Source organism: Ursus americanus, chromosome 14 (genome assembly GCF_024610735.1).
Source record: "Ursus americanus isolate L20-20 chromosome 14, mUrsAme1.1.p, whole genome shotgun sequence".
NCBI lineage: Eukaryota > Metazoa > Chordata > Mammalia > Carnivora > Ursidae > Ursus > Ursus americanus.
The window spans coordinates 57,697,400-57,723,159 of record NC_142140.1 but is presented as its reverse complement, the minus strand read 5'-3'; the positions used below and the strand labels follow the sequence as shown (position 1 = coordinate 57,723,159).

Sequence of the window (25,760 nt, the reverse complement as noted above, 5' to 3'; positions counted from 1 at the left end):
CCAGAGGGCAGAGCCGCAGAGCTGGGGAGGAGGTGGGAGGTGGGGGCGGAGCAGGGTCGGAAGAGCAGGGCCCGAACCCCTTTTGGGACATCTGTGTTCGAAGGCCGGTGGCGGAACTGGCCTGTTTCTGCAAAAAGTTCTCTCTGCTCCAAGCAAGTCATTTCTGGGCTTTGTGGCTCCATGCTCCCAGCTGTTACACGGGGGCAAAAAGTCCTGGCCCGTGAGGATTAAATGAAATAATACGTGGAAACGGCTCACCGAGCACAGCAGCAGGGACATACTAAGCACCCGGTTACCATTGTTTCTATCTGAAAAACTCTTCTTGGCGGAGGTTGGGTGGAATCAGGCTCTGGGGCTATGGGGGTTGCAGGAGTGTGGAAAGTGCCAGTGATCAACCGCTGGAAACTGCCGGCCCAGAAAGAGAACGTTCTCTGCCCAGACGGGGCAGATCAGTGGAGCAAGGGATTGGTGTGCACAAGTCCGGTCTATACAACTGCCAAAGGCGTTCAAACCCGGTCCCGGGCCAGAGGGCAGGGCCCAGCTCAGTGCAGCCTCCAGAAGGAGCTTCGAGCAGCTGGGTCCTTGAAGGCAATGGAAGGGCGGCGGGGAGCTGGGGCAGGGGCTTCTGCAGGGGCGGTGTCACCACCCCCTCCAGGGTCCTCATCACCCCGCCAGGCCAGGGCCAGCTGCAGGTCCAGCTCCTCCAGATCCTCGCCCTCGAGGCTCGAGCGCAGCTCCCGGGGGGCGTCCTCCTGGTCTGGCTTCGGGCCGAAGGCCCAGTCTGCAGTAGGGCGCTGGTGAGGAGCCTCCTGGGGCCTCACCCACCCTCTGTCCCCTCCCTGGCTATGAGAGGCCCTTGCACACACACCCCCAGCCCCAGAGCAGCCCAGCACTGTCCCAAGTAGGGCTCGTGGTAGGTAGTGGCTCACCGGCCAGGTCGTGGGCGAGGTCCTTGATGAGATGGCCCACGATGGCATAGGCCACAGCCACCACCAGGAGCGCCGCCAGCAGCAGGTACAGCGCGTTCCTGGGCAGGCGGATGGCATCCAGAGGTGGCGGGCGGTACTCCTCATACAGCGGTGGGGCCGGGCTCCAGCCCTCCATCCCCTCCTCGACCGCCTGCCCTGGCATGATGGCCGCCTGGAGCAGGAGAGGCCCGGAGGTGACCCGCGTGGCGGAAGTATTTAGGGGCTTTGGGTAAGAGGATTGGGGCTCCTCCAAGGCCACCATCTGCCTGGATTAATCACCACGCAAATCACTTCCGCCCAACGCCCCCTCCCTCCTTCAGCTCCAGCCAACTTGGCTGGTACTCTGCACGTCCATCCCCACCTCAGGGCCTTTGCTCGAGCTGTTCCCAGTCCTGGGAAGATCCCTGCCTTCATGGAGCTGACATTCAAGATAGGGGGATAGACTCTGAGAAAAACATAACCTCAGAGTGGGTTAGAAAGCGAAGAGTGGTATTGGGGTGGCTCTGTCGGTTGAGTGTCTGACTCTTGATTTGAGCTCAGGTCATGATCGTGGGTCGTGGGATAGAGCCTGAGGTTGGGTTCTTCGCTCAGCAGGGAGTCTACTTCTCTCCCTCTCTCTGTCTCTCCCTCTGCCCCTCCCCACCCCACCCCCCGCTTACGCACATGTGTATGTATGTGCACATGAACTCTCTTTCCCTCTAACATAAATAAATAAAATCTTAAAAAAAAAAAGCGGTACTGGGGTGGAGGTACCATGGTCTAACGGTTGGGACTACTAACAGGGAAGTTAGAGCTTAAAATAGGGCAGCCAAGGCCATACAGAGAAGCATGTGAGCAGAGACCCAGAGAAGGAAGGGAAGCAGGTATGGGAGCACCAGGGGGAAGAGCAGTCCAGGAGCGGGCACAGCACATGCAAAGGGCCTGGGGCAGGACCGGGCCTGGCATGTTGGAGAAGAGTGAGGAGGCCTGTGTACCTGGAGCAGAATGAGCAACAGGTGAGAGGGAGGAGGGAAGGATAGGGAGGCCCCCTCCCCCACAGGTCATGCAGTGCCTTGGGGGTCAGGGAAGAATTTGAGCTTTTACCCTGAGGGAGGCGGAGCCCTGGAATACTGGGGGCAGAGGAGGGTGGGGCCTGGCTCAGGTGCCCACAGGTGGCCTCTGGTGGCCCCTGCAGAGAAGACAGATGCTGAGGGGTGAGGGCAGCAGCCAGGAAGGCATGCTGGAAGGGACTGCGGTGGTCCAGGTGAGTGATAAGGGGGGCTGGACCCCCCTGGAGGCAGAAGAGGAGCTGCACTTCACCGTTTTTTCCAGTATTTTTTTTTCTTGCCATTATAAATACTGTTGCAACCAATGCTTCTTTTCCACATTCCAAAGTTAAAACACTTTTCATATGTGTTTTCCTGATTAGAACACTCCAGGCTTCTCTTTCCGTCAGAGGAAAGCCAAATCCTTCTTATGTCTGGGTGTCTCTCCCCCAACTATCCCCACGGCTCTTTCCCGCACCTGCCCGGTGGTTACTCGGACGTCACCACCTGAGACTCTGGGCGCTCCGAAGACTTCACACCGCCCTTGAACTGTACTGCTTAACCGGTCACCACCTATCACGTATTTTACTTATTTATTTCTTGTCTGTCTCCCTCAGACAACCAGACTGTGAGCTGTTCGAGGGTAAGGATTGCAGGCTGTCTTGTCCTTAGCCCCCATTAACTATTTGTTAAGCGAACGATGAACGAACGACTCGATGGGGTCCGAAAGAAGGACAAGCTTCCTCCCTTCCGCAGCTCGAGTCCAGCCACCTGACGCCTTGGCCACGCCCCCCGAAGTTGGGCACGCCCCCAGAGCTTGACCACGCCCTAGGAACGCGGCGCCTGCTCCTTCGCTACCCGGCGCCTGGCTCCGGACTGAAGCGGCACAGACCATTTTCACTTATCGAACTGGGTGGGGAAGCCGGAGAGAATGTCTTCCGCGGAAAGAGTGGACGTTGCCCTTCCCTCGCCTGAGGGATATCCTTGAACTCCATCTGTTTTGGGAGTGTGAGCTATGGCACCGATGCCGACTCGTGCTTCCAGACCTCTCTCCTGCCGCGGAGTCTTTGACCGGAACCCCCCCCCAGCGCTGCGTTGGTGCCGTCCGCCCGGTCACGTGGGCGGGAAGATGGCGGCCCCCAGAGGGTGCCGCGAGCGTCGCGGTTGGTGAAACGCTGGTGCCGGCGGTGGGAGCGGTTGGCTCGGCGGCCTCGTCTTCCGGGAGCTCGTCTGGGCGTTTCGGCGGCAGGGAGCACGGTGCGTGGCCCCGGCCTGGTGGGCTGGCGCGGGGGGACGCCTCGTGGGGAGGTCCCGTCTCTAGGATTCTTTGGTTGCGGGGGGTCGAGGGGCTTCCTCCTGAGGGGTTTCGAGTCCCAGCGAGCTCCTTCCCCAGCTTCTGGGGACCCTGTCGCCGGGGACTGGATTCCCAGGTTGGAGGACCCTGGGAGCGAACGCGTGTCGGGGGCGGGTCCCGTATTAGGCGATCCCTCTCGAGTTTTGGGAGAATCAACAACGATGTGAGGAATCCAGGACTTGGGGACCCGCGTAGACAGATTTTGAGTCATCCGGTTCCTCGGGTTCTCTTCCGAGGGGAGGGATCCTGCGAGCAGCCCTGAGGGAATCCCGTGTTGAGACGACCCCTTTCTGGGGGAGACTTGGTAACCGGAGATGTTTTTGTTGAGAATTCTTGGTTTAGATAGGTCTCTGGTGGGGGTGGAAGGTCGAGGATCCTGGTCTCCTCTTTCTCCGTCACTTACTAGTTTATCAGGAAGCTTCCACACGGATGAACGGATTCCCAGATTCTGCCTTGGTTAGGGGCGATCCCCTCAACCCCACACCAACACCCTTGCCCTGCTTCCCACTGAAGAATGGGCTGAAGGTATGAGCTGTGGGCTTCCAGGAGGCTACGTGTGCCCTCCTGTGTACAGAGAGGGGGGTTTTGGGCTCCCTGCAGGAATATTTAATACTAGCTCTGGTTTGTCAAGTGCGTACTAGGTGCTCCATCAACACGCCCTTTTTTTTTTTTTAAGATTTATTTATTTATTTATTTATTTATTTATTTATTTATTTGACACAGAGTGAGTACAAGCAGGGAGAGTGGCAGGCAGAGGGAGAGGGAGAAGTGGGCTCCCTGCTGAGCAAGGAGCCCAATGCGGGGCTTGATCCCAGGACTCTGGGATCATGACCTGAGCTGAAGGCAAACGCTTAACCCACTGAGCCACCCATGTGCCCCTAAGGTTTTATTTTTTAAGTGATGTCTGCACCCAATGTGGTCCTGGAACTCACAACCTTGAGATCGAGAGTCGAATGTTCCACTGACTGAGCCAGCCAGGCACCCCTCCACGAGCACACCTTCATTCACAGTAACTGTGACGTCCACGTGCCCCTTCTACCCATTTTACAAATGGTACAGATTCACAATGGTGTATGAAGAGCGTAGTACCATGGCTGATGTACAGTGGGTGTTCAGTTCACTCAAATACGGATTGGGCACCTCCTGGCATGGTGACAGATCCCGTGCTAGGCTAGGTCTTGGGGACACAGCATTGAACAAAGTAGTATAGATACCCATGTGTGTGTGTGTACACATATGTGCATTTGATACAAATTTTTCTATTTTTTTTAAAGATTTTATTTAATTGACAGAACACATGTGCACTAGCAGGGGGAGAGGGAGAGGAAGAAGCAGACTCCCCACTGATCAGGGAGCCTGATGTGGGGCTCGATCCCAGGACCTGGGATCATGACCTGAGCAGAAGGCAGACGCTTCACCGACTGAGCCACTCAGGCGCCCCCAGATTTCTCTTTCTTTGTATATATGGATGAAGTTGTGTCCCCTGGGCACTCACTTTCTATAGTGAGAAACTGACCAGTTTGGGGCGCCTGGGTGGCTCAGTCATTAAGCGTCTGCCTTCAGGCTCAGGTCATGATCCCGGGGTCCTGGGATCGAGCCCCGCATCAGGCTCCTCCGCTGGGAGCCTGCTTCTTCCTCTCCCACTCCCCTTGCTTGTATTCCCTCTCTCGCTCTCTCTTTCTGTCAGATAAATAAATAATATCTTTAAAAAAAAAAAAGGAAAAGAAAAGAAAAAAGAAAAGAAACTGACCAGTGAAATGTACCGGACGCCAGGTGCTGTTAGATGCTGTGGGGAAACTGAAGCCGCCACAAACGGGAGTGCAGCACCGCAGGGCTTGCGTCGCTGTAGCCAGCGCTCAGAGAGTTCCTGCCTGCACATTGAATATCTGAACAGAGATTAGAAGGAAACTGACTTGTGAGCCATTAATAGTTTTCTTCCAGATGCAGAAACCAAGCCCAGAGACTTTTTTTTTTAATTAATATTTTTACTTTAATGTAATTTAAATGAATTTTTTTTAAACGATTTTTTATTATATTATGTTAGTCACCATACAGTACATCCCCGGTTTCCGATGTAAGGCTCGATGATTCATTAGTTGTGTATAACACCCAGTGCACCATGCAATACGTGCCCTCCTTACTACCCATCACCGGTCTATCCCATTCCCCCACCCCCCTCCCCTCTGAAGTCCTCAGTTTGTTTCTCATAGTCCATAGTCTCTCATGTTTCATTCCCCCTTCTGATTACCCCCCCTTTCTTTATCCCTTTCTTCCCCTACCGATCATCCTAGTTCTTATGTTCCGTAGATGAGAGAAATCATATGATAGTTGTCTTTCTCTGCTTGACTTATTTCACTTAGCATTATCTCCTCCAGTGCTGTCCATGTTGTAGCATGTTGAGAACTCGTTCTTTCTGATAGCTGAGTAATATTCCATTGTATATATGGACCACAACTTCTTAATCCAGTCATCTGTTGAAGGGCATCTCGGCTCCTTCCACAATTTAGCTATTGTGGACATTGCTGCTATGAACATTGGGGTGCATATGGCTCTTCTCTTCACTACGTCTGTATCTTTGGGGTAAATACCCAGTAGTGCAATGGCTGGATCATAGGGTAGCTCAATTTTTAACTTTTTAAGGGACCTCCACACTGTTTTCCAGAGTGGCTGTACCAACTTGCATTCCCACCAACAATGTAGGAGGGATCCCCTTTCTCCACATCCTCTCCAACAATTGTTGTTTCTTGCCTTGTCTATTTTTGCCATTCTAACTGGCGTAAGGTGGTATCTCAGTGTGGTTTTGATTTGAATTTCCTTGATGGCTAATGATTTTGAACATTTTTTCATGTGTCTGTTAGCCATTTGTATGTCTTCATTGGAAAAGTGTCTGTTCATATCTTCTGCCCATTTTTTGATTTGTTTATTTGTTTCTCGTGTATTGAGTTTGAGAAGTTCTTTGTAGATCTTGGATACCAGTCCTTTATCTGTAGTGTCATTTGCAAATATATTCTCCCATTCCGTGGGCTGCCTCTTAGTTTTTCTGACTGTTTCCTTGGATGTGCAGAAACTTTTAATCTTGATGAAGTCCCATAAATTCATTTTATCTTTTGTTTCTCTTGCCTTTGGGGATGTGTCATGAAAAAGGTTGCTTTGGCCGATGTCGTAGAGGTTGTTGCCTATGTTCTCCTCTAGAATTTTGATGGATTCCTGTCTCACATCGAGGTCTTTCATCCATTTGGAGTTTATTTTTGTGTATGGTGTGAGATAGTGGTCAAGTTTCATTCTCTTGCATGTAGCTGTCCAATTTTCCCAGCACCATTTATTGAAGAGACTGTCTTTTTCCCACCGGATGTTTTTTCCTGCTTTATCAAATATTAGTTGCCCAAAGAGCCGAGGGTCCATTTCTGGGCTCTCTATTCTGTTCCATTGGTCTATGTGTCTGTTTTTGTGCCAGTACCATGCTGTCTTTGTGATCACAGCTTTGTAGTACAGCTCGAAATCCGCAAGCCCAGAGACTTTTGCCTCGGTTCCGGTCTTGCTCTGGAGGTCTGCAGCGCGTTTTCTCCTCACGCTCCTCTCCCGTAGCTGGAGCTGCCTTGGTGGCCAGATTTCCCCTTGTTCCCGGGAATCTAAGGACTCTGGGGAGTAGGCAGTGAAGGGCCTTGTCTGGGTGTCTTGAGGGCGACCCTGCAGAGCCTGGGAGTCGGGAGTCCGGAGTCCTGTTTGCCCTTGGCTTGCCATATGACCCCACACAGAGCGCAGGGCCCCTGACGCCTTCCCAGCTCGCTCACGCCTGGCTTCTGTGGTTTCTGGTGCTGCCTCCCGTGACGGTCACCCGTGCTCAGGCAGCCGCACCTCCCCCACGAAGCCCAGCCAGTCCTGCTGATGCTGCAGCGAGCCCGAGGCGGGCCACGGCACGCTTTATGAAGCGTCCACCAGCTCCTCGTTGGTCTAGAGGACAGAGATGGAGCCCCTCCTCCAGCCTGGCTGTGTCACTTCGTCTCAGTCCGTCCACTCAGCATAGCATTTACAGTTTAGAGCTTGACTCTGGAGCCCAGCTCCCTGGATTTATTGCTCCTTACGCTGCTCATAAGCAAGTTATTAAGCTCTCTGTGTGTCTGCTTTGTCCCCTGTAAAAGGGTGACAAGCCTGGTGCCTGTCTCACAGGATTATGGGGAGAGGTGAATGAGTTCGTGAGTGTGAGGGGCTTAGCAGGGGTGCCTGGCACATAGTAGGTGCGCTGTAAATGTCAGCCGCTGGTACTGGTAGGGCTGTTGTTTTTACTGAAGGCCTCCTGAGTGCTGGGAGTATAGTGGTGAGGACGATAGACTCAGTCCCTGCCTTCAGAGTTCTGGTGCGGGATAAGACCGACCATAGGCAGCTAAACTGGTAAACGCCCTATATGATATCTCATGTGGTAAATGCTTTGAAGAAAAGTAGAACAAGGGAGAAGAGTAACAGTGAAGACTGTAATCAGGGGAGGCTTCCCTGAGAAGGTGACATTTGAGACCCAAGAAAATGAGAGGGTGAGCATGGGGGGCATTTGGGGAAGAATGTTCCTGAGGAAGAGAACGGCCCATGCAAAGGTCCTGGGGTAGGAAGCTGGAGGGGGGTAGGAAGGAGGGGAGGACTGGCAGGGGTCGGGGCAGGTCACGCAGAGCCTTTGGGACTGTGAGGGAGTTTGGAATAACGAGCCATAGGAGGATTACGCAAGGGTCCGGTTTACATGCTGAAAGGATTCACATCTCAGTTACCTGTCATGTAGCAAATTACGCCACGCTCAGCAGCTTTGAGCAACAGCAGACGCGATCTCCCACAGTTTGTGCTGGCCAGGGGCGAGGCCTGGTAGCGAGGTGCTTCCGGCTCTGATCTCTCGTGGGGTTGCACTTGAGACATCAGCTGGGGCTGCTTCAGCTGAAGGCTGGACCGGGGCTGGAGGAGCTGCTCTCAGCTTCCTGCTTTCACGTGGCAGGCAGCCGAGGCCTCAGTCCCCCACCACGTGGGCCCCTATGTAGGGCCAGGGGGGCTCCCCACGGTCCAACTGCTGGCTTCCCCCAGAGCAGACAAGGAGGAAGCCGTAGCGTCTTACGACCTACCCTCTAAAGTCACGCTGTTGTTTCTTCCATACCCTGCGGTTCGCAGTGGTCAAGCCTCTTCAGTGTGGGAGGGGCCGCACAGTGGGGATCGTGGCGGACCATGTTGGCGACCAGCTACTGCAGCCCCTCTGGCTACTGTGTGGAGGGCAGACCAGCGGGAGTCATTGCTGATATATAGGCGAGAGGTCCAGAGAGGGAAAGTAACTTACGGAAGGCCACACAGCAGGTAGATGGGGCCAGACCCTGGCTCTCAGCCCAGATGCCCACCCCACCCAGGTCCTCACTCTGAAATGAACAAATCCGTGAATGGATGAAAAACGCCTCTCACGTGGGCTCTTGGTTTTCTGCCCATAGGATCTTGTGCCCGGGAGCCCCAGTCTCAGCACAGGCGGGGCTGCAGAAGGCCTGGGCCGCTAGGCAGGAGGAAGCCAGAGGCACCATGGTGACAGACAAGGAGGTGGAGGCCATCGGGCAGACGCTGGTGGACCCCCAGCAGCCCCTGCAGGCCCGCTTCCGGGCGCTTTTCACTCTGCGCGGGCTCGGTGGGCCTGGAGCCATCACCTGGATCAGCCGGGCCTTCGGTGATGACTCCGCCCTCCTCAAGCACGAGCTGGCATACTGCCTGGGCCAGATGCAGGACTCCCGGGCCATCCCCGTGCTGCTCGACGTGCTGCGTGACACCCGACAGGAGCCCATGGTGCGCCACGAGGCAGGTGAGTGGCCAGGGCAGGGGCGCCTGACCTTCACCCCACCTGTCCCTTCTGCCTCACGTGCCCGCTCTCCCTCCCGCGTGATCTAGGGCAGGGCTTGGCAGACTTTACCTGTGAAGGGCAGGTGGTAAAACGTTCAGCCCCATGGGCCAGGCAGTCTCTGTTGCCAAGACTCGGCTCTGCGCTCGTGATTACAAGCCAGTGAACACTGCCGTCCGCGGAGAGGTGTGGCCACGTGCCGGTGGGACTTTGTGGGCGCTCAGATTTGAATTCCACGCAAGTTTCACATGTTGGGAAACATCATCCCTTTGATTAAAAAACAAATTTTTTAGGGGCGCCTGGGTGGCACAGCGGTTAAGCGTCTGCCTTCGGCTCAGGGCGTGATCCCGGCGTTGTGGGATCGAGCCCCACATCAGGCTCTTCCGCTATGAGCCTGCTTCTTCCTCTCCCACTCCCCCTGCTTGTGTTCCCTCTCTCGCTGGCTGTCTCTATCTCTGTCAAATAAATAAATAAAATCTTTAAAAAAAAAAACAACAAATTTTTTAAAAAATATTTTATTTTTAAGTCATCTCTGCACCCAACGTGGGGCTTGAACTCACGACCCTGAGATCAGTAGTCACACATTCCACCAACTGAGCCAGCCAAGCGCCCCTTAAAAAAAGACACTTAAAAACATAAAGACTGGGCGCCTGGGTGGCTCAGTCGGTGAGCCTTTGCCTCAGGCCATGATCCTGGGGTCCTGGGCTCGAGCCCCACGTCGGGCTCCCTGCTCGATGGGGAGTCGGCCTCTCCCTCTGCTGCCGCAGCTCCCCTGCTCATGCTCACTGGTTTAACTCGCTCGCTCTCTGTCAGATAAAATCGTTAAAAAAACAAAAACATAAAAACCATTTTTTGCTCATACAAAACCAGGTGGTGAGTCCACCAGCCCTGGTGTCTCGTTCATTTGTTCATGTTACTCACCGGGCCGGTGTGTACGGAGCACCTGCTGTGTACCAGGCCCTCTTATCTCGAGGGACATCGGAAACGAGAAATGAGTACACTCCGTGGCAAGCCGGTGCTGTTAGGCTGTGTCTCTAACAAGTCAGCTTTGCAGGTGGGGTGGCAGGCGGGGGAGGGGGCTCTGCTTCCATCTGCTCTTTTTTGGCATTTCTCATATTCCCTGAAGTCTCCAACTCTGCCGAGCTGCCCCCGCCCCCAGGCTGCCCCAGGTAACTCTCAGTGTGCCAGCCACTGTTTTTGTGGGAGCTCTCCTTACTAAGAATGTTCTCCAAACCTCACCTTTCCCGTGATTTCTGCTATTTTGAGCGTGTGGTGTCGCAGAACACCTTGTGGGGTTGCGGTGAGAACACGTAAGTGCTAAGGAGGAAATAAAGCAGGGAGTAGGATGAGAGTGCCGGAGGTGCTACCCTTTGTAGCCAGTGGACACAGATCTGAATGAAGGCGGGCAGTTGTCTGGAGAAAGGTGCTTCAGGCAGAGGATGCAGCCTGTGCGAAGGTCCTGGGGCCGTACCCTGCCTGCTCCTTGGAGGAGTGGCAAGGAGGCCCCTGTGGCTGGAGCAGAGGGAGTGACGCGGAGAGAGGGAGGAGGGGAGGGCAAGGGGCAGGTCCTGCAGGGCCTGGTGGGGGGCCTCAGGGAGAATTTGGGCTTTTACCCTGAAGGAGGTGGGAGCCCTACAGGGCTGCGGGTGTGGAGGGCAGACCTGACTCAGATTCAGGTCCGTTAGGATGTTCCTGATGACGGGCAGCTGTGTATTCTACCCACTTGCAAAGCGGGGGAGGGCTTGAGTGGGGAGTGAGTGTTTGCTGGCCGTGGGTCTCTTCCCTCTTGGCGCAGGTGTAGGCCCCCCCCGCCCAAGCCCAGCCTCGCTCTGCTGACCTTCCTCTCTCACATCGCAGCCTAAGACCTCCTCCTCCGGGGCTCACCCCGACGAGCTCTACTCACCTGGGTGTTGTTGGGGCTCCATGTTAACCAGTGTCCCCAGGTTGTCGTGACACGCCCGTCTGTGTCTCCCCATCTAGACCAGGAGCATGGGGCACATGGGCCCAGGGGTGGGGGTGGGGGTGGGGGTCCCAGCCCAGGTTCACGCTCCTGCTCCAATCTGCAGGTCACAGATAGAAGCAGAGCCGTGGGGGGCAGGGAGCACAAAGGAGGTGGTGTTGCTGGTCTCCCCCGCCACAGTATCTGCGGCATTTCCTAACCAACCGTGAGCTGTCTGTGTGGTTCTTCTCAGGCGAGGCCCTGGGGGCCATTGGGAACCCGGATGTTCTGGAGGTCCTAAAGCAGTACTCCACCGACCCAGTCATCGAGGTACCGTGGCCTAAAACCCCCGCCCCTGCCTGGACCAGCCTCCCCTGGAGTCTGGTTGCCAGGGCGACCGCTTGGCCGGGCTCAGCGGGGAGAGGGCAGCCGCCAGGGTGGTCGCAGGCCACTGCCCTGTTCGGCAAAACCAAACTGATTCCCACACTAAACCCTGCCCGGCTGACCCGCCTCACCTCTCCCCTCCCACCCAGTCCAGTCCTTATGCCAGGATCCCGCTGAGCCCACCCACTTGTGTCCGACTCCGCCGCCGCAGCCCGCCTGGCCCCTCCCAGGTCTCCCCACTGCCTGCCTTTCTTCGTTCTTCTTCAGGGAGCAGCTTTACTGAGATGTGATTCACATGCCACAAAGTTCACCCCTTGAAAGGGTACACTTCAGTGGTTTCTAGAGCATCTACAGAGGTGTGTGACCATCCCCTAATTCCTGAACATTCCATCACCTCAAAAGAAGCCCTGCCCCATCAGCGGTTACCCCCCCATTCCCTCCCCCCTTCCCCAGTCCCCGGCCCCCACGAGCCCCCTTCCCGTCCGTGGAGGAGTCTGTCTGGATGTGTCACACACGTGGACTCACACACCATGTGGCCTTGTGTCTGGTTCCCTCCCTGAGCTTCGTGGGCTCAGGGTCTGTCCCAGGGCAGCACGGGTGGGCACCCCGCTCCTGCTCGCGGCCAATATTTCCCTGTGTGGTGGACGCATCTTGTTATTCCCTCACCCACTGATGGACATTTGGGTTGTTCCCACTTTTCGGCCACCTGAACCGTGCTGCTGTGAACGCGCGTGTGCGGGTTTCTGGGTGGGCGCATGTGTGTCTCACCTGCTTCTCACCTCCCAGAGCTCAGCCCCAGCGTCCTTTCGGCAGCTGGGGGTGACTGCAGAACAGAGGTCTCCTAACCTCTTTTGGACGTAAAGCATTCGTGTTTCCTCATGACCTTGCGGACAGAACCCCAGGTTCTTGCTGCAGCTCCCAGGGCTGAACAGTCAGGCCTGGCCTCGCCCTCCGCATGGTCCTGCGCAATGGGCTCTGCACCGGCCATTTCCACCCAACTCCCCCTTCACCTGCTGCGGGTCTCCCCCCGCCGCCCGGTCACCTCCATGTGGAGCCGCGCCTGGCCCTCCGTCCATCCTCATCGCTCCCTCATCACACAAGCCCCTGCTGGCTTCTCTCCTTCTAGAATGGCTAGAGCCCCCGAGGGTGGGGAAGGGGGTCCATCGCGGCCACCCGTGCACCCCTGTCCCCGCAGGTGGCCGAGACGTGCCAGCTGGCGGTCCAGCGGCTGGAGTGGCTGCAGCAGCACAGTGGGGAGCCGGCGGTGGCGGGGCCCTACCAGTCCGTGGACCCCGCTCCTCCAGCCGAAGAGCGCGACGTGGGGCGGCTGCGGGAGGTCCTGCTGGACGAAGCCCGGCCGCTCTTTGACCGCTACCGAGCCATGTTCGCCCTGCGAGATGCCGGTGGTGAAGAGGCCGCCCTGGCGCTGGCCGAGGGTGAGTTGGGGCGGGGGGCTGGGGTCACGGTCTGGGCGCCTGGGTGAGGCTCGGGAGCTGCACCTGTGAAATGGGGCAGCAGATGACCCGGGGAATGTGCGTCCTGGGCCCGGCGCCCAGCACTTCCCCACCGGCTTGGTAAGAGCTGGGCGGGCCGCCTTCCCTCCAGTTCCCCAAGGGGAGGCCGAGGCCAGAGGCGGAGAGCGTTGCCTGAGCAGACACTGGGTGGTGAGCAGCGGAGCTGGGATCGGATCCCTGGCAGTGTGGCTCTGGCACCCTTAACCCCCTTCGGTTACTGCGGCTTGATGCTCTGCAGGCCTCTCCCCGGGCAGCCCGTGGTCCCCTGCGCCCCCAGGCCCGGGTGTGCCCACAGAGGATTTGGAGCCCTCTCTGCCCTCCCAGGACTTCCTGTCTGGCAGGGAGGTGCCTGGTCAGCACCTGGACCCTGGGCCACGGGCTGGGGGGTCCCACGTGATGCCGGGCTGGTCATCACCTAGACCCTGGGCCACAGGGTGGGGGTCCCAGGTGACGCCGGGCGGGAGCACAAAGGGGCTGGGTGGTGCTTGGGAGCAGGGGCCGCAGTCGGGCAGGTGGCCTTGAGCCCTGGCTCAGCCTCAGGGGTCTGGTCTTGGGCAGTCATCAGGCCTCTCCCGGCGGTCGTCTTCCCATGTGAAAGCATGACCTGTCTGTGGAGTGGGGGGAGGGTGCCCATGACTGTCCCCTCATTAGACACTCGATAGCATAACACAGAGGCCCAAGGAGAGGTGGGAGCAGCTGGAGGGGACCCTGGGCCCGGGAAGGCCACGCCTTCCCCGTCTGGCCTCCCGGAGCGCAGGGTTGTGTTCCCAGTGCCTGTCGGTGGGGAGCTTGTTACCGGGCTGTGCTCTGTCCAGCTTCTCCTGCTCCTCCAGCTGTAGGTCCCTCCCTCCGAGCAGCACTGACCACCGGGGCTGGGGTGGGGTGCCCTGGAAACAGGGAACCCCCTTTCCACCTCTTCTGGTCCTTCCCGCCCTCTGGCACGCTGCCCTGAGTCCCGCGCCTGCTGCGATGGCACTGCCCGGCCAGTGAACACACTCACCCTCCTGCCCGCAGGCCTGCGCTCTGGCAGCGCCCTCTTCCGCCACGAGATCGGCTACGTCCTGGGCCAGCTGCAGCACGAGGCGGCCGTGCCCCAGCTGACAGCGACCCTGGCCCGGCAGGCCGAGAGCCCCATGGTGCGGCACGAGTGCGCTGAGGCCCTGGGAGCCATCGCCCGGCCCGCCTGCCTGGCTGCCCTGCGGGCCTATTCAGCAGACCCTGAGCGCGTGGTGCGAGAGAGCTGTGAGGTGGCCCTGGACATGTACGAGTATGAGACCGGGTCGGCCTTCCAGTACGCCGATGGGCTGGAGCAGCTGCGCGCACCCCCCTCCTAGAGCTGCCCGCCCGCCCGCCTACCTCCCTCCAGGACTCGGCACGTGGGCTGCATATAAACCAGGCTTGGGTGGATCGGGTCTGGTTTCCCCGTCCCCCCGGGGGCTGTCTGCTTGGCCCAGTCTGGCTGCTTTTGCATCCTGACTGCCCCAGGGCCAGGCTGAGGTGTTCTGTGTCCCCCACTGGGGGCCTGGCGCAGGGCTGCAGCACCCGGGTTTCCAGTCACGGGGGTGGGATGTTGGTGTGGGAGCGGGGGTCTGAGGGTGCGGGACAGGGCTGTGCTCAGGGGAGTTGGGGTTGCCTTGGCCCAGCCTCTCGAGGAACCAGGGTGCCTGGAAAGGCACTGTGGGCAAACCCAGACCCCTTGGGCCTGGGCGAGGGCTCGGCGTTCCATGGGCTGCCCCTGGGGCCTCTGCCTCCGCAGCCCGGGACTAGGCAGGGTGGGAAGGTTGTTAGGGGCTCAGGGGCCGGGGAGGGAAAGCAGACGCTAGGGTCCAAATGGACTATTAAATTATTTTTGCCAGGCCATGACTCTCAGAGTACGTCGGGGGCTCTGTAGGCCTGCTCCAAGGAACAGCTCGCGGGGAGGGGGCCAGGGTGTTTGAAGAGCTCTGGGCCATGTCCTGCTTTCATCTCCAGCCGGCCCGCTCCCAGGGGCTTGGGGGAAACAGCCCTCCAGCCTGGCCTTCGCCACACCCTCATTCTCGCCCAGTCCCTCTTGGGGTTTAGTGGTATGGCTAAGAGCCCAGCCTGTGGGTTCCCGTCCCAGCTACCCGCTTCATTCTCCAGGTGCAGCCTTGAACACCCTGTTTCACGGCCATACAGTGGGCGTCACCATAGCACCTCAGCTCATGTGGGTCCCACCTGCTTCTGTCTGCTGGCCAGCAACATCCCTGACTGGTCAAACGAGGGCATAAATGCCCAGAGTGGGGGGGGGGGGGACTGTGACCGTGAGCTGGTTCTGCCACGCTGATGCCTTCTGCCCCCAGCCCTTCTGACAGGCGTCTCCACCCCAAGCAAGTCATCTCTGTGGGTGTCCTACAACTCGATTCAGCTCTAACGCTCACTGCCCGAATTCACGCAGCCCCCCCCCCCGGGTCCCCTCCGCACGATGGTTTGCTTGCACAGCTCACAGAGCTCAGGAAAGCACTTGACTTGCCCGTTTCTTGTACAGGATGCCACGAGCAGCCAGACGAGGGGTCCCGGGTGCTGGAGCTTCCCGCGGAGTCTGGGGCATGACCCCCCTCCACCACGTGGATGCATTCACGCACCCCGCAGCTTTCTGAGCCCCTCGGTTGGGGATTTTGTGGAGGCTCCGTGTGTAGGCGAGGCCGATTGAATCAGTGGCCGTTGGTGATTCCCCCCCCCCCCCCCCCCGGGTTGAGGGTGTGGCCGAGGTTTCTCCTTCCTCCAGCCCCCAGCCCCATCCTGAGGCCACCAGGAGCCCGCAGCCCCCGGCCTTGTTGGCAAGCCCAAGTGTGGTGGGAAGGCCTTCCTCTGGCCCTTGCCTCTCAGGAAGTTACAGGCTTTTTTTTTTTTTTTTTTAAGATTTTGTTTATTTATTTGAGAGAGCGCACGTGCAAGTGTGGGGAGAGGGAGAGGGAGAAGCAGACTCCCCGCTGGGCAGGGAGCCGGACACAGGGCTCCACACGGGGCTGGATCCCCCAGGACCCTGGGATCATGACCTGAGCCAAAGGCAGACGCTTCACCGACTGAGCCACCCAGGAGCCCCAGTTAACAGGCTTTTTAGATTTTATTTTAAGATTTACTTATTTTAGAGAGAGCAGGGGGAAGGGCAGAGAGAGTCCCAAGCAGACTCTGCTAGGCACGTAACCTCACACAGGGCTCGATCCCACAACCCCAAGATCACGACCTGAGCTGAAACCAAAAGTCGGTCACCTAAGCGACTGAGGGCCCCAGGCTCCCTGGGAAGTTACAGACTTTTAAAAGTGTCTGGGGCCCAGGCCACACATTCTCTGTTACCACAGTGTCACAGGCACCTCAGCCACTGGCCCACCAGCCACCCTCCCTACTCTCCTCGGATTTACCTGTCCCCAGCAGCAGAGACCGGCGGGAATTTCTTAGAAACAAGGGAAAAGCAATCCACAGCCTTCCTGAGCTCAGGGCATGCCCAGTTCTGTCTCCGCCCACTTCGTGCTTCTCTCCAGCAAGGGCCCCGGGAGGACGGCTTATGGAGCCTCCCTACCGTGTGGACATTCAGTGTCCGGAACAAGTGGTTGGTGGCCTCTACAGTGTCCTGAACAGGAAGTGGGGTCACCTGTTTGAGGAGTCCCAGGTGGCTGGCACTGGCATGTTTGTCGTGAAGGGCTACCTGCCCGTGGAGGAGTCCTTCGGCTTCCCTGCTGACCTGCGGTCCAACACTGGCGGCCAGGCTTTTCCCCAGTGTGTTTTTGACAACACACTGCCCGGGGATCCCTTCGACAACACCAGCCGCCCCAGCCAGGTGGTGGCTGAAACCCACAAGTGCAAAGGCCTGAAGGAAGGCATCCCGGCCCTGGACAACTTCCTGGACAAATTATAGGCAGCCCCCCCTGCAGCCCACCACCCCGGGTGGGACTCAGCACAGCCCCTGCTCCCGGCTGACGATCGACCACAGCAACAAGCCCTCACATTCTCCACGACACCTCGAGACTGTCCAGACGGGGACGCGCCACCAGACAGGTTCTGGGGCTCACTCGGTGCCATCGCTCAACGTGAACACTTGATGCCGTTTCTTTCTATATTTATTTCAAGATTTCAGAGGCAACAGAAACGCCCTGGCAGCATGGACTTATTTGGCCGGTGGGGGTGGGGGAGGCGGGATGGGACATGCAACACTTTTTTCATTTCAGAAACTCAAATGTCCAAAAAAGTAGTAACAACGCATTAAGAGGTTTATTTGGGTAAATGGCCTGTAGTGAATTTTCCCCCGGAAAGGGGGAAGGAACGAGCGGGTAGACCTTTCTCTTTGGACAGAAGCTAGAAGGCAGGAAACTGCGGTGTCACCGTGAGCTCCTCCAGCTGTATTAGTACCATCGGGATAATAAAATTGATGTGGTGGGAAAAAATAAAGAGCCCCAGGCGGAGCCAAACCCTGACCACCTCCCAGGGCTCTCCTTCCGCTCCCTGCGCCAGCCAGGCTGTGCCCTCCTGTCCCCGCACCTGTCGGTAGTCTCCGTCCTCCTCCCCTCGTGCAGTGTCTCACTGGCCCGGCCCTCTCCCTCTCCTGGGAACTCCTTAGGGACCTTGCTCCCCTCCCACCCCTCCCCCGGTGCCCAGGCTGGGTCCTCCGGCCTCTTCCCTCCTCCCCATCCCGCTGTCTGTGGCGGGAGGATGCCCACAATTCTGTTTCCAGCCTGGGCCTCCTCTGAGCTCCAGACTCGGGGTCCAGCTGCCCTGCTACGTCTCCACTTAGATATTGCTGAGGCAACCCGAACGTAGCGTGTCCTTAGGATTCCTCACATTACCTCCCAAAACGGGTCCCCCCACAGGAAGTGGGAACTGTCATTCCAGGGGCTCAGCCTAAAAACATGGGGGTTGAATCCGTTTAAAACCTACCCAGATCTGTCCACATCTCCCTACTCCTGTGCCCCCAGCCACCATCATCACCTGCCTGGGCCTGCACAATCGCCTCTGCCCCCCCCCCCCCCGCCGCCACCTCCCTTCCCCCAGTCCGTCTTCCCCGCAGCGGCCACCAGACGGCGCCTCTGAGCACTCGAGTCAGGTCCCAAGTCCTCCACAAGGCCTTGCACGACCCTCCCCTGCCCTGTCCCCTTTCTGTTGCCCACTCTGCTCCAGCCAATCAGGCCTCCTCAATGTTCTTCCAACAGGCCAGGCCCAGTTGTGCCCCAGGACTTTTGCATGTGCTGTTTACCTGGAATCTTTTCCCCTCCGGGTACCTCTCTGAAATGCCTGCTCCTTTGTTCAAACATCCTCAGTGAGGCTTGCCTGAGCGCTTGAGTTGAAATCACAACCTCACTCCTAATGCTCCTTTATCCTGTGCTCTGTTTTCTTTTTCTCCATAGCATCTCTAGTTTCCTGTACACTTTTCTTCATTGGTTTATTGCCTGTTTTCTCCGCTAGAATAAGAGCAGGGGTTTTGTCTGCCTTGTTGTCCGCGACATGACAGCTGTGTGGTGGGTAAGCGGCAATCCGGAAAATAAAAATAAAGTCTAGTCTGCCGTGTTTGCCAGTTCCTATAGTTTAAATCTTCCCACCAGGGTCCACGCGTGCAGTTCCTGACCGTGACTTCTGTAGTCTGTGCCCACGGGCTTCCACACACCAGTAAGTGGCCCCCTAGCACGGGGACACACCAGGGAAATATTTGAGGAACACCCATCCACAGGGGTGCTCCCTAAACAGTGGCAGTGCATTTACACGCTAACAATCAGACCGTCAGAAGGATGGGAAGACCTACCTGTGTTACAGGAAAGCAGTCCAAGTTTGACCTCCAAACGCGGAGCCCTCAAGCAGGATCGTGCGATCTCATCTGCATAAATGGAGTTACGTATGTAAATTACATAGGGGTAACATTTCTGAAAAATCCCCAAGCACTTACCCAAAGTACTTTCAATTGTATACCTTCCTGTGCTACTTGGAATTTTTTACCACGGTATTTACTTTGACATTTATTAGGGATGGAGACGCTGGCCCCTTTACGGGCAGCGCACAGCTTGCAGGAGGCGGGGTCAGGATTCGCCTGGCCACTCAGGTTCTTGCTTCCTGGGCCCGGCAGAGAGCGTAAGGGAGTGAGGCAGGCATGAAGGCATGCTGGCGTGCACCTGTGCGGCTGTGTTCCCGTTTTTAAGGGAAGACAGACAGCAATTGACTCGATGCACCATCTCTCATTTAAGAAATGTGCATGGGGCGCCTGGATGGCTCAGTTGGTCGAGAGTCTGCCTTCGGCTCAGGTCATGATCTCGGGGTCCAGGGATCAAGTCCAGTGTCTCGCTCCCCACTGAGCGGAGAGTCTGCTTCTCCCTCTCCCTCTGCCCCACCCCTTACGTGCGCACACACTCTCTCTAATATAAATAAATAAGAAGCTAAAGATAAATAAAAGAAATGTGGGCCATTAATTAAAAACATCAAAATGCCACGCGTAACGAAGAAGTCACTTTGACAAGACCAACTACTGGTTTAAACATTCAGGTGTTCATTTCACAAATATTTATTGAACATGTACCATGTGGCAGGCAGCCCCAGGCACAGAGGGCATAGAACGAGATCGTCTCTGGTCTCCTGGACTTGATGTCGTGATATTATTTTTTTTAAAATTTTTTTTTAAGTGATCACACCCAATGTGGGGCTTGAACTCACAACCCCAAGCTCCAGAGTCACATGCTCTACTGACTGAGCCAGCCAGCCGCCCCCCGATATTATTGTTTTCAATGTCTTCCGATGTGTTGGAGAGCGGACCCCAGATTGAGTTTGCAGTGACCTTGGCTGGCCTGCAAGGTCACCATCTCCACTGTGTTTTGTGACTCAGGCTAATATTCATGCCAGGCCTCCTGGGGGGCTGGGCACCGTGTGGACTCCGGAAGGCTCCCTGGCAGAGTGCCAGGTGTGATTGGCCCCCAGGATGTGCTGGGGAAGGAGCTAGACCCAGGGGTGCAGGAAGCAGATATGGGAAGCCACACCCAAAAGCAAGACCTGTATACATCAGGGAGCTTGGAATCTTGAACCTCCAGACCTGCGACAGACTGATAGCAGGACAGACATCTGTGCTAAACGCAGACATCCCACACCTTCCGTTCTGTGGCTCCTGCGCACCTGAGCAAGTCCAAGCTCGAAGCGTCAGCGGCGCTCTGCTCACCCTGAGGCTTCTGGGGAGGACCGTCCCCGTCTCCTGCAGCTTCTGGTGTTGCTGGCCATCCTCTGCCTCCCTTGGCTTGTGGACACATCGCTCCAGTCTCTGCCTCGTCCCCACATGGCCTTCCCCCTTTCTCCGTGTCTGTGTCCAGATTCCCCTCTTACAAGCACGCGCGCACTGGCTGTGGGGCCCACCCCACTCTGGTATAACCTCGTCCTAACTTGCTGACTACAGAGACCCTATTTCCAAATAAGGGTCCATTCCCAGTACTGGGGGGTAGGACTTCAACATGTCTTTTGGGGGGACACAGTGAAACCCATAACGCCCTGTTATACTTCTGATGTCAGGTCAGGTGTCGGCCCAGCCCCTGCCCCAAGCCAGGCTGAGTGAGAGAATTCATCTGGGCTCCTCCACTGCCTGTTCTCAGCGCCCAGGGCAGAGCTCAGGAGTGACTTATGGAATGTTGACCAGGCTCTGTCACCCCTCTGGACTTCTAGTTTGTCAAAAATAGGCAGCTCTGCTTTAAAAAAAAAAAAAAAACGGGGGCGACTGGCTGGCTCAGTCTGTTAAGCATCTGCCTTCGGCTCAGGTCATGAGCTCAGGGTCCTGGGATCGAACCCTGCGTTGGGCTCTCTGCTCATCAGAGAGCCTGCTTCTCCTTCTGTCCCTCCCCCTGCTTGTGCGCACGTGCTCTCTCTCTCAAATAAATAAAAATAAAATTTTTAATAAATAAATAAATAGGAATTCAATGATGCCCCCCCTCCAAGTGCAACCAGAGAGAGGAAAGGGCTTGTTCAGCAGTATGGCAGGTGAGCCCCAAATTGAACGGGGTGCCAAAAACCTCAGCACATAAATCGGTAATATTTTAATGCATTTTTTTTTTCTTTTTAAAAATCGACACGAATGTTGAGATCATTGTAGAGCCCCACTGCAGGTGTAAGAAATAACCCCAGAAGGCCCAGTGCAACCTTCACCCAGTTTCCCCAGCGGTGACGGGGCACAAAACCCACGCAAACCCCTCTCGCAACATCATGACCAGAACATGGGCACGGATGTAACACACGCATCTTACTCAGACTTCCCCAGCGTTAACTTGGACTTGGGCGTGTGTTTGTGCGTATTAAGGTCTATACCGTCTTATCCCTGCGGAAGTTTGTGTGTCCACCAGCGCGATCATAATACGGAACAGGGCCCACACCACGAGTGTGGGAGGGCTGAATAGTGACCCGCGCCCAAAATGCCCGCTCCCTCACCTGTGTGCTATAAAAGGAACTTTGCAGGTGGGAGTAAGTTACAAATCCTGATGTGGGGGCGACCCTGGGTTCCCCGGGGGGCCCGGTGTCCTCATGAGAGCAAGGCAGAGGGTGGGAGTCCCAGAGATGGGCAGACCCCGCACTGCTGTAGATGAGGATGGAGGGGGGCCGCGGGCCAGGGATCTGGGGCCTCTGGAAGCCCGAAAAGGCAGGAGCCGGGTCTCCCTGGGGCCGCGGGAGGGACCAGCCCTGCCCGCGCCTGGGTTTTACGCCGGAGACTCACGTCGGATTTCTGACCTCCAGAATGGTGAAATAACAGCTACGATGGGCTGAGCTAGTAAGTTTGGGGGGCTCGTCGTGACAGCAGTGGGAAACCACACTGGGTACTGTCCCGTGCTATCCTCTCATAAGCCCCCCACATTCCTCCCTTATTAATGAGTTATTTTTAAAAATCAAATTTAGTGCAAAACAATCCAAACTTTTTAAGTAAAGACAGGATCCAACTTTGACCTCGCACGAGCCCCCTCCCTGGGCTCAGGCAGATCCCAGCCCTGTCGGAGGCTGTCTTGGGTTTAAAATAAGACACCCACGTCAGAGGGCAGGGGTGGCATTTTGATTCACAGAAATCTTGCTCCCTCTCCTCCCTCCCCGGTGTGCGTCCCATTCTGTTGGCAGCGAAAGTAAGAAGCACCAGGGATTTGGACACTTTTTCATCACCATCAGGGTGGGTTTTTGAAAATCCAGCATCTGAATTGTCCCATTTCGCTCTGCGGTTCCACTTCAGCGGGAATGGTGGTGGTGTGGTGTGAGGAGCCGTGAGAGTAGACGGAGATATTGAATCTGGGGGGGGGGGGGGGTCTGAGGAAGGGTGACCAGACCTAGTCTGGGAGGGCAGACATTCAAGAAGGGCCTTCATTTGACCAATGTTTGATGTTAAAGAGTTTATTTACTGTTTAAATTTTTTAAAAATCATTTATTTTTTTAAGATTTTTTTTTAAGTAATCTCCACACCCAACATGGGGCCCAAACTCACGACCCCAAGATCAAGGATCACGTGCTCTACCAACAGAGCCGGCCAGGCGCTCCACTTCATTTACATTCATTGATCTACTCTGTGCCTGCACTGCTCTGCACCTTCTTTGTTCAGTAGCATTTTCTACGATAGACATGTTCTTTTTTTTTTTTTTTAAAGATTTTATTTATTTATTTGACAGAGAGAGAGAGACAGCCAGCGAGAGAGGGAACACAAGCAGGGGGAGTGGGAGAGGAAGAAGCAGGCCCCTAGCAGAGGAGCCCGATGTGGGGCTCGATCCCACAACGCCAGGATCACACCCTGAGCCGAAGGCAGACGCTTAACTGCTGTGCCACCCAGGTGCCCCTACGATAGACATGTTCTGTGTCGGCATCATTCATTATGATAGCTATGGGCTGGGGGGCGGAGCTGGGGGCTTTGGAGCATTTCAAAGGTGGCCAGTGTAGCTACAGAACTGACTTTTTAGTTTTTTAAATTTATTTTAAATAGAGGCGGAAAAATCCGACATTTGATTCAGTTATTGGAAACGTTTTAAGCATGCTTGGAATACCTAGGGTGCATGAATTTACTTGTCCCACTGTCGATTTTATAAATTATAGAGATCAAATATTTCCTTTTTTTTTTAAGATCTTATTTATTTGACACACACACACACACACACACACACACACACAGAGGAGAGACCAAGCACAAGCAGGGGGAGTGGCAGGCAGGGGAGAAGCAGGCTCCCCACTGAGCAAGGAGCCGGATGTGGGGCTCCAGCCCAGGACCCTGGGATCATGACCTGAGCTTCAAAGGCAGATGCCTCACCGACCGAGCCACCCGAGCACCCTAGAGATCAAGTATTTCCAACGAAAATTAGCACCCAAACTGAGATGGGGTATAAGCGTATACACGCTGGATTTTATTTTATTTTATTTTTTTTTTAAAGATTTTATTTATTTGACAGAGATAGAGACAGCCAGCGAGAGAGGGAACACGAGCAGGGGGAGTGGGAGAGGAAGAAGCAGGCTCATAGCGGAGGAGCCCGATGTGGGGCTCGATCCCATAATGCCGGGATCACGCCCTGAGCCGAAGGCAGACGCTTAACCGCTGTGCCACCCAGGCGCCCCACACGCTGGATTTTAAGACGTTATGAGGAAAGGAACATAAGATATCTCCTAAATGTTTTGACACATTAATTAAGTATATTAAAATTAATGACACTGGTGTCTTTGTATTTTTTAAATGTGGCTACAAGAAAATTTAAAATTACTTATGTGGCTCACGTTGTGTGTCTCCTAGAGGACGCTGGTCTAGATCCTACAGTGTTTGCTGAGTTCCCTGACATCAGATATAAGTATGTCGCATAACATGGATCATCTCATACCGAACGAACCGAAATCGTGTGCCCCATGGTATATTCTTTTCTTTCAAACGTTTGCCCCAAAGTCCCTGATCGACTATGTTTGAGACTCTAATTCCTCACTCCAGATATCTCTCCTTGTTTTTTAGTCTTCTTTTTAAAAATGTATTTAATTATTAACATACAGTGTATTATTTGTTTCATGGATACGGGTCTGTGATTCATCAGTCTTACACGATACACAGCACTCCCCACAGCACATACCCTCCCCAGTGTCCATCACCCAACCACCCCATCCCTCCCACTCCCTCCACTCCAGCAACCCTCTGTTTGTCTCCTGAGAGTAAGAGTGTTTTATGGTTTGTCTCCCTCTCTGGTTTCGTCTTACTTCATTTTTTCCTCTCTTCCCCTATGATCCTCTGCCTTGTTTCTCAAATTCTACAGATCAGTGAAATCATAGGATAATTGTTTCTCTGACTCATTTCGCTTAGCATAATACCCTCGGGTTCCAACCACATCACTGCAAATGGCAAGATTTCATGTTTTGACGGCTGCGTAATATTCTACCGTATGTATATACAGACCACATCTTCTTTATCCATTCATCTGTCGATGGACATCCATAGTTTGGCTATTGTGGACATCGCTGCTATAAACATTGGGGTGCCGGTGCCCCTTCAGATCACTACATTTGTATCTTTGGGTAAATACCCAGTAATGCAATTGCTGGGTCTTAGGGTAGCATCTTTCCTTGTTTTATTACTCTCTATGCTTCAGGTCCAGGCAGATGGGAATTTTTTTACAACCGCTTTATTTAAATACAATTCACATACTATAAAATTCACTCAAAGTGTATAATTCACTGGGTTTTAGTGTACTCAGAGTTATGCAAGCATCATCACATCAATTTTAGAGAACTCCATCACCCACCCCAGCAAGGAAGTTCCTAGCAGTCACTCCCTATGCCTTTTCCTCCCCCCATCCCCAAGCCCCAACCACCACCAACCTACTTTCTGTCTCTACACATCTGCCGGAACATTGTGGACATTTCATATAAGCAGAGTAATACAACACAATACAACACAACACAACATATACAATACAACACAATGGCCTTTTGTATCTGGCCTCTGTCACTGAGCATCGTTTCTGCCAGGTTCACCCTCGTGGTAGGGCGGTCAGCGCGTCACTCCTTTTTACCGCCAAATAATATGCCATGACTTGGATATACCGCATTTTGTCCACCTAACCATCCGTTACAGACATCCGGGTTGTTTGTACTTTTTGGTGATTGTTAATAATGCTATGAACATCCGTGTAAAAGTTTTCATGTGGACACGACTTCAATTCTCCCGAATAGATAGATACCGAGGAGAGGAATCCCTAGGTCCTCTGGTAATTCAACGTGTAACTCTTTGACCGTCTTCCACAGTGGCTGCCCCATTTCCCATCCCACCAGCGACGTAGGAGGGCTCCGTCGCTCCCCGTCTTCACCAACGCTTGTTGCTCTCCCCCCCCTTCTCATAGGCGCCCCAGCAGGAGTGAAGTGGGAGCTCACTGGTTTTGATTTGCATTTCCCTGATGAGTAATGGCGATGAGCGACTTTTCGTCCGCTTCTTGGCCAGTCATCTATTTTCTTTGGAAAATGTCTGTCTGGATCCTCTGCCCATTTGGGGGTAGGGGGGCAGAGATGGTTAGGACTCGTCCCCTGCTTCCATGGCCTGGACGAGCACTGGGCAGGAGCGCAGTAAATGCTGACCGACTGACCCAACGTCCTGCCGCCGGCAGCGGGGTCGGCCTGACCCTGACATGCACCTGTTGTTGAGCCCATCTGTGCTTATCACGCAGTGCGACTGCCCTCATGCGGGTCCGCCCTTGAGTGCTCGGTCCTGCGACTGTCCCCTACTAAGAGCCACGTCCTAAACTAAGCAGAGCCATTCCCGCAGATCCCACGCAACA

The 25,760-nt window shown here is 55.4% G+C and overlaps 2 protein-coding genes across 2 annotated transcripts; one reads left to right on the top strand and one right to left on the bottom strand.

Annotated features, from left to right (window-relative positions):
- Positions 1–467: 467 nt before the first annotated feature.
- Positions 468–1,179, bottom strand: SMIM44 (small integral membrane protein 44). The gene is made up of 2 exons (XM_045804405.2): positions 930–1,179; positions 468–781 (listed from the first exon to the last, which is right to left on the bottom strand). The coding sequence occupies exons 1-2, from the start codon at positions 1,129–1,131 to the stop codon at positions 543–545; spliced, it is 441 nt and encodes a 146-aa protein (XP_045660361.2). The 5' UTR covers positions 1,132–1,179; the 3' UTR covers positions 468–542.
- Positions 1,154–18,536, top strand: DOHH (deoxyhypusine hydroxylase). Its single transcript, XM_045804402.2, has 5 exons — positions 1,154–3,250; positions 8,798–9,156; positions 11,385–11,461; positions 12,711–12,951; positions 14,044–18,536. The coding sequence occupies exons 2-5, from the start codon at positions 8,883–8,885 to the stop codon at positions 14,361–14,363; spliced, it is 912 nt and encodes a 303-aa protein (XP_045660358.1). The 5' UTR covers positions 1,154–3,250; positions 8,798–8,882; the 3' UTR covers positions 14,364–18,536.
- The last annotated feature ends 7,224 nt before the right edge of the window (positions 18,537–25,760 follow it).

Bases quoted from the DNA above. Each gene is read 5' to 3' on its own strand.
- SMIM44 (XM_045804405.2), bottom strand. From the start codon at position 1,131: ATGCCAGGGCAGGCGGTCGAGGAGGGGATGGAGGGCTGGAGCCCGGCC. The intron at 782-929 runs GTGAGCCACTAC...GCCCTACTGCAG, and splicing joins CCTCGCCCACGACCTGGCCG to ACTGGGCCTTCGGCCCGAAG.
- DOHH (XM_045804402.2), top strand. From the start codon at position 8,883: ATGGTGACAGACAAGGAGGTGGAGGCCATCGGGCAGACGCTGGTGGAC. The intron at 9,157-11,384 runs GTGAGTGGCCAG...GGTTCTTCTCAG, and splicing joins CATGGTGCGCCACGAGGCAG to GCGAGGCCCTGGGGGCCATT. The intron at 12,952-14,043 runs GTGAGTTGGGGC...TCCTGCCCGCAG, and splicing joins CGCCCTGGCGCTGGCCGAGG to GCCTGCGCTCTGGCAGCGCC.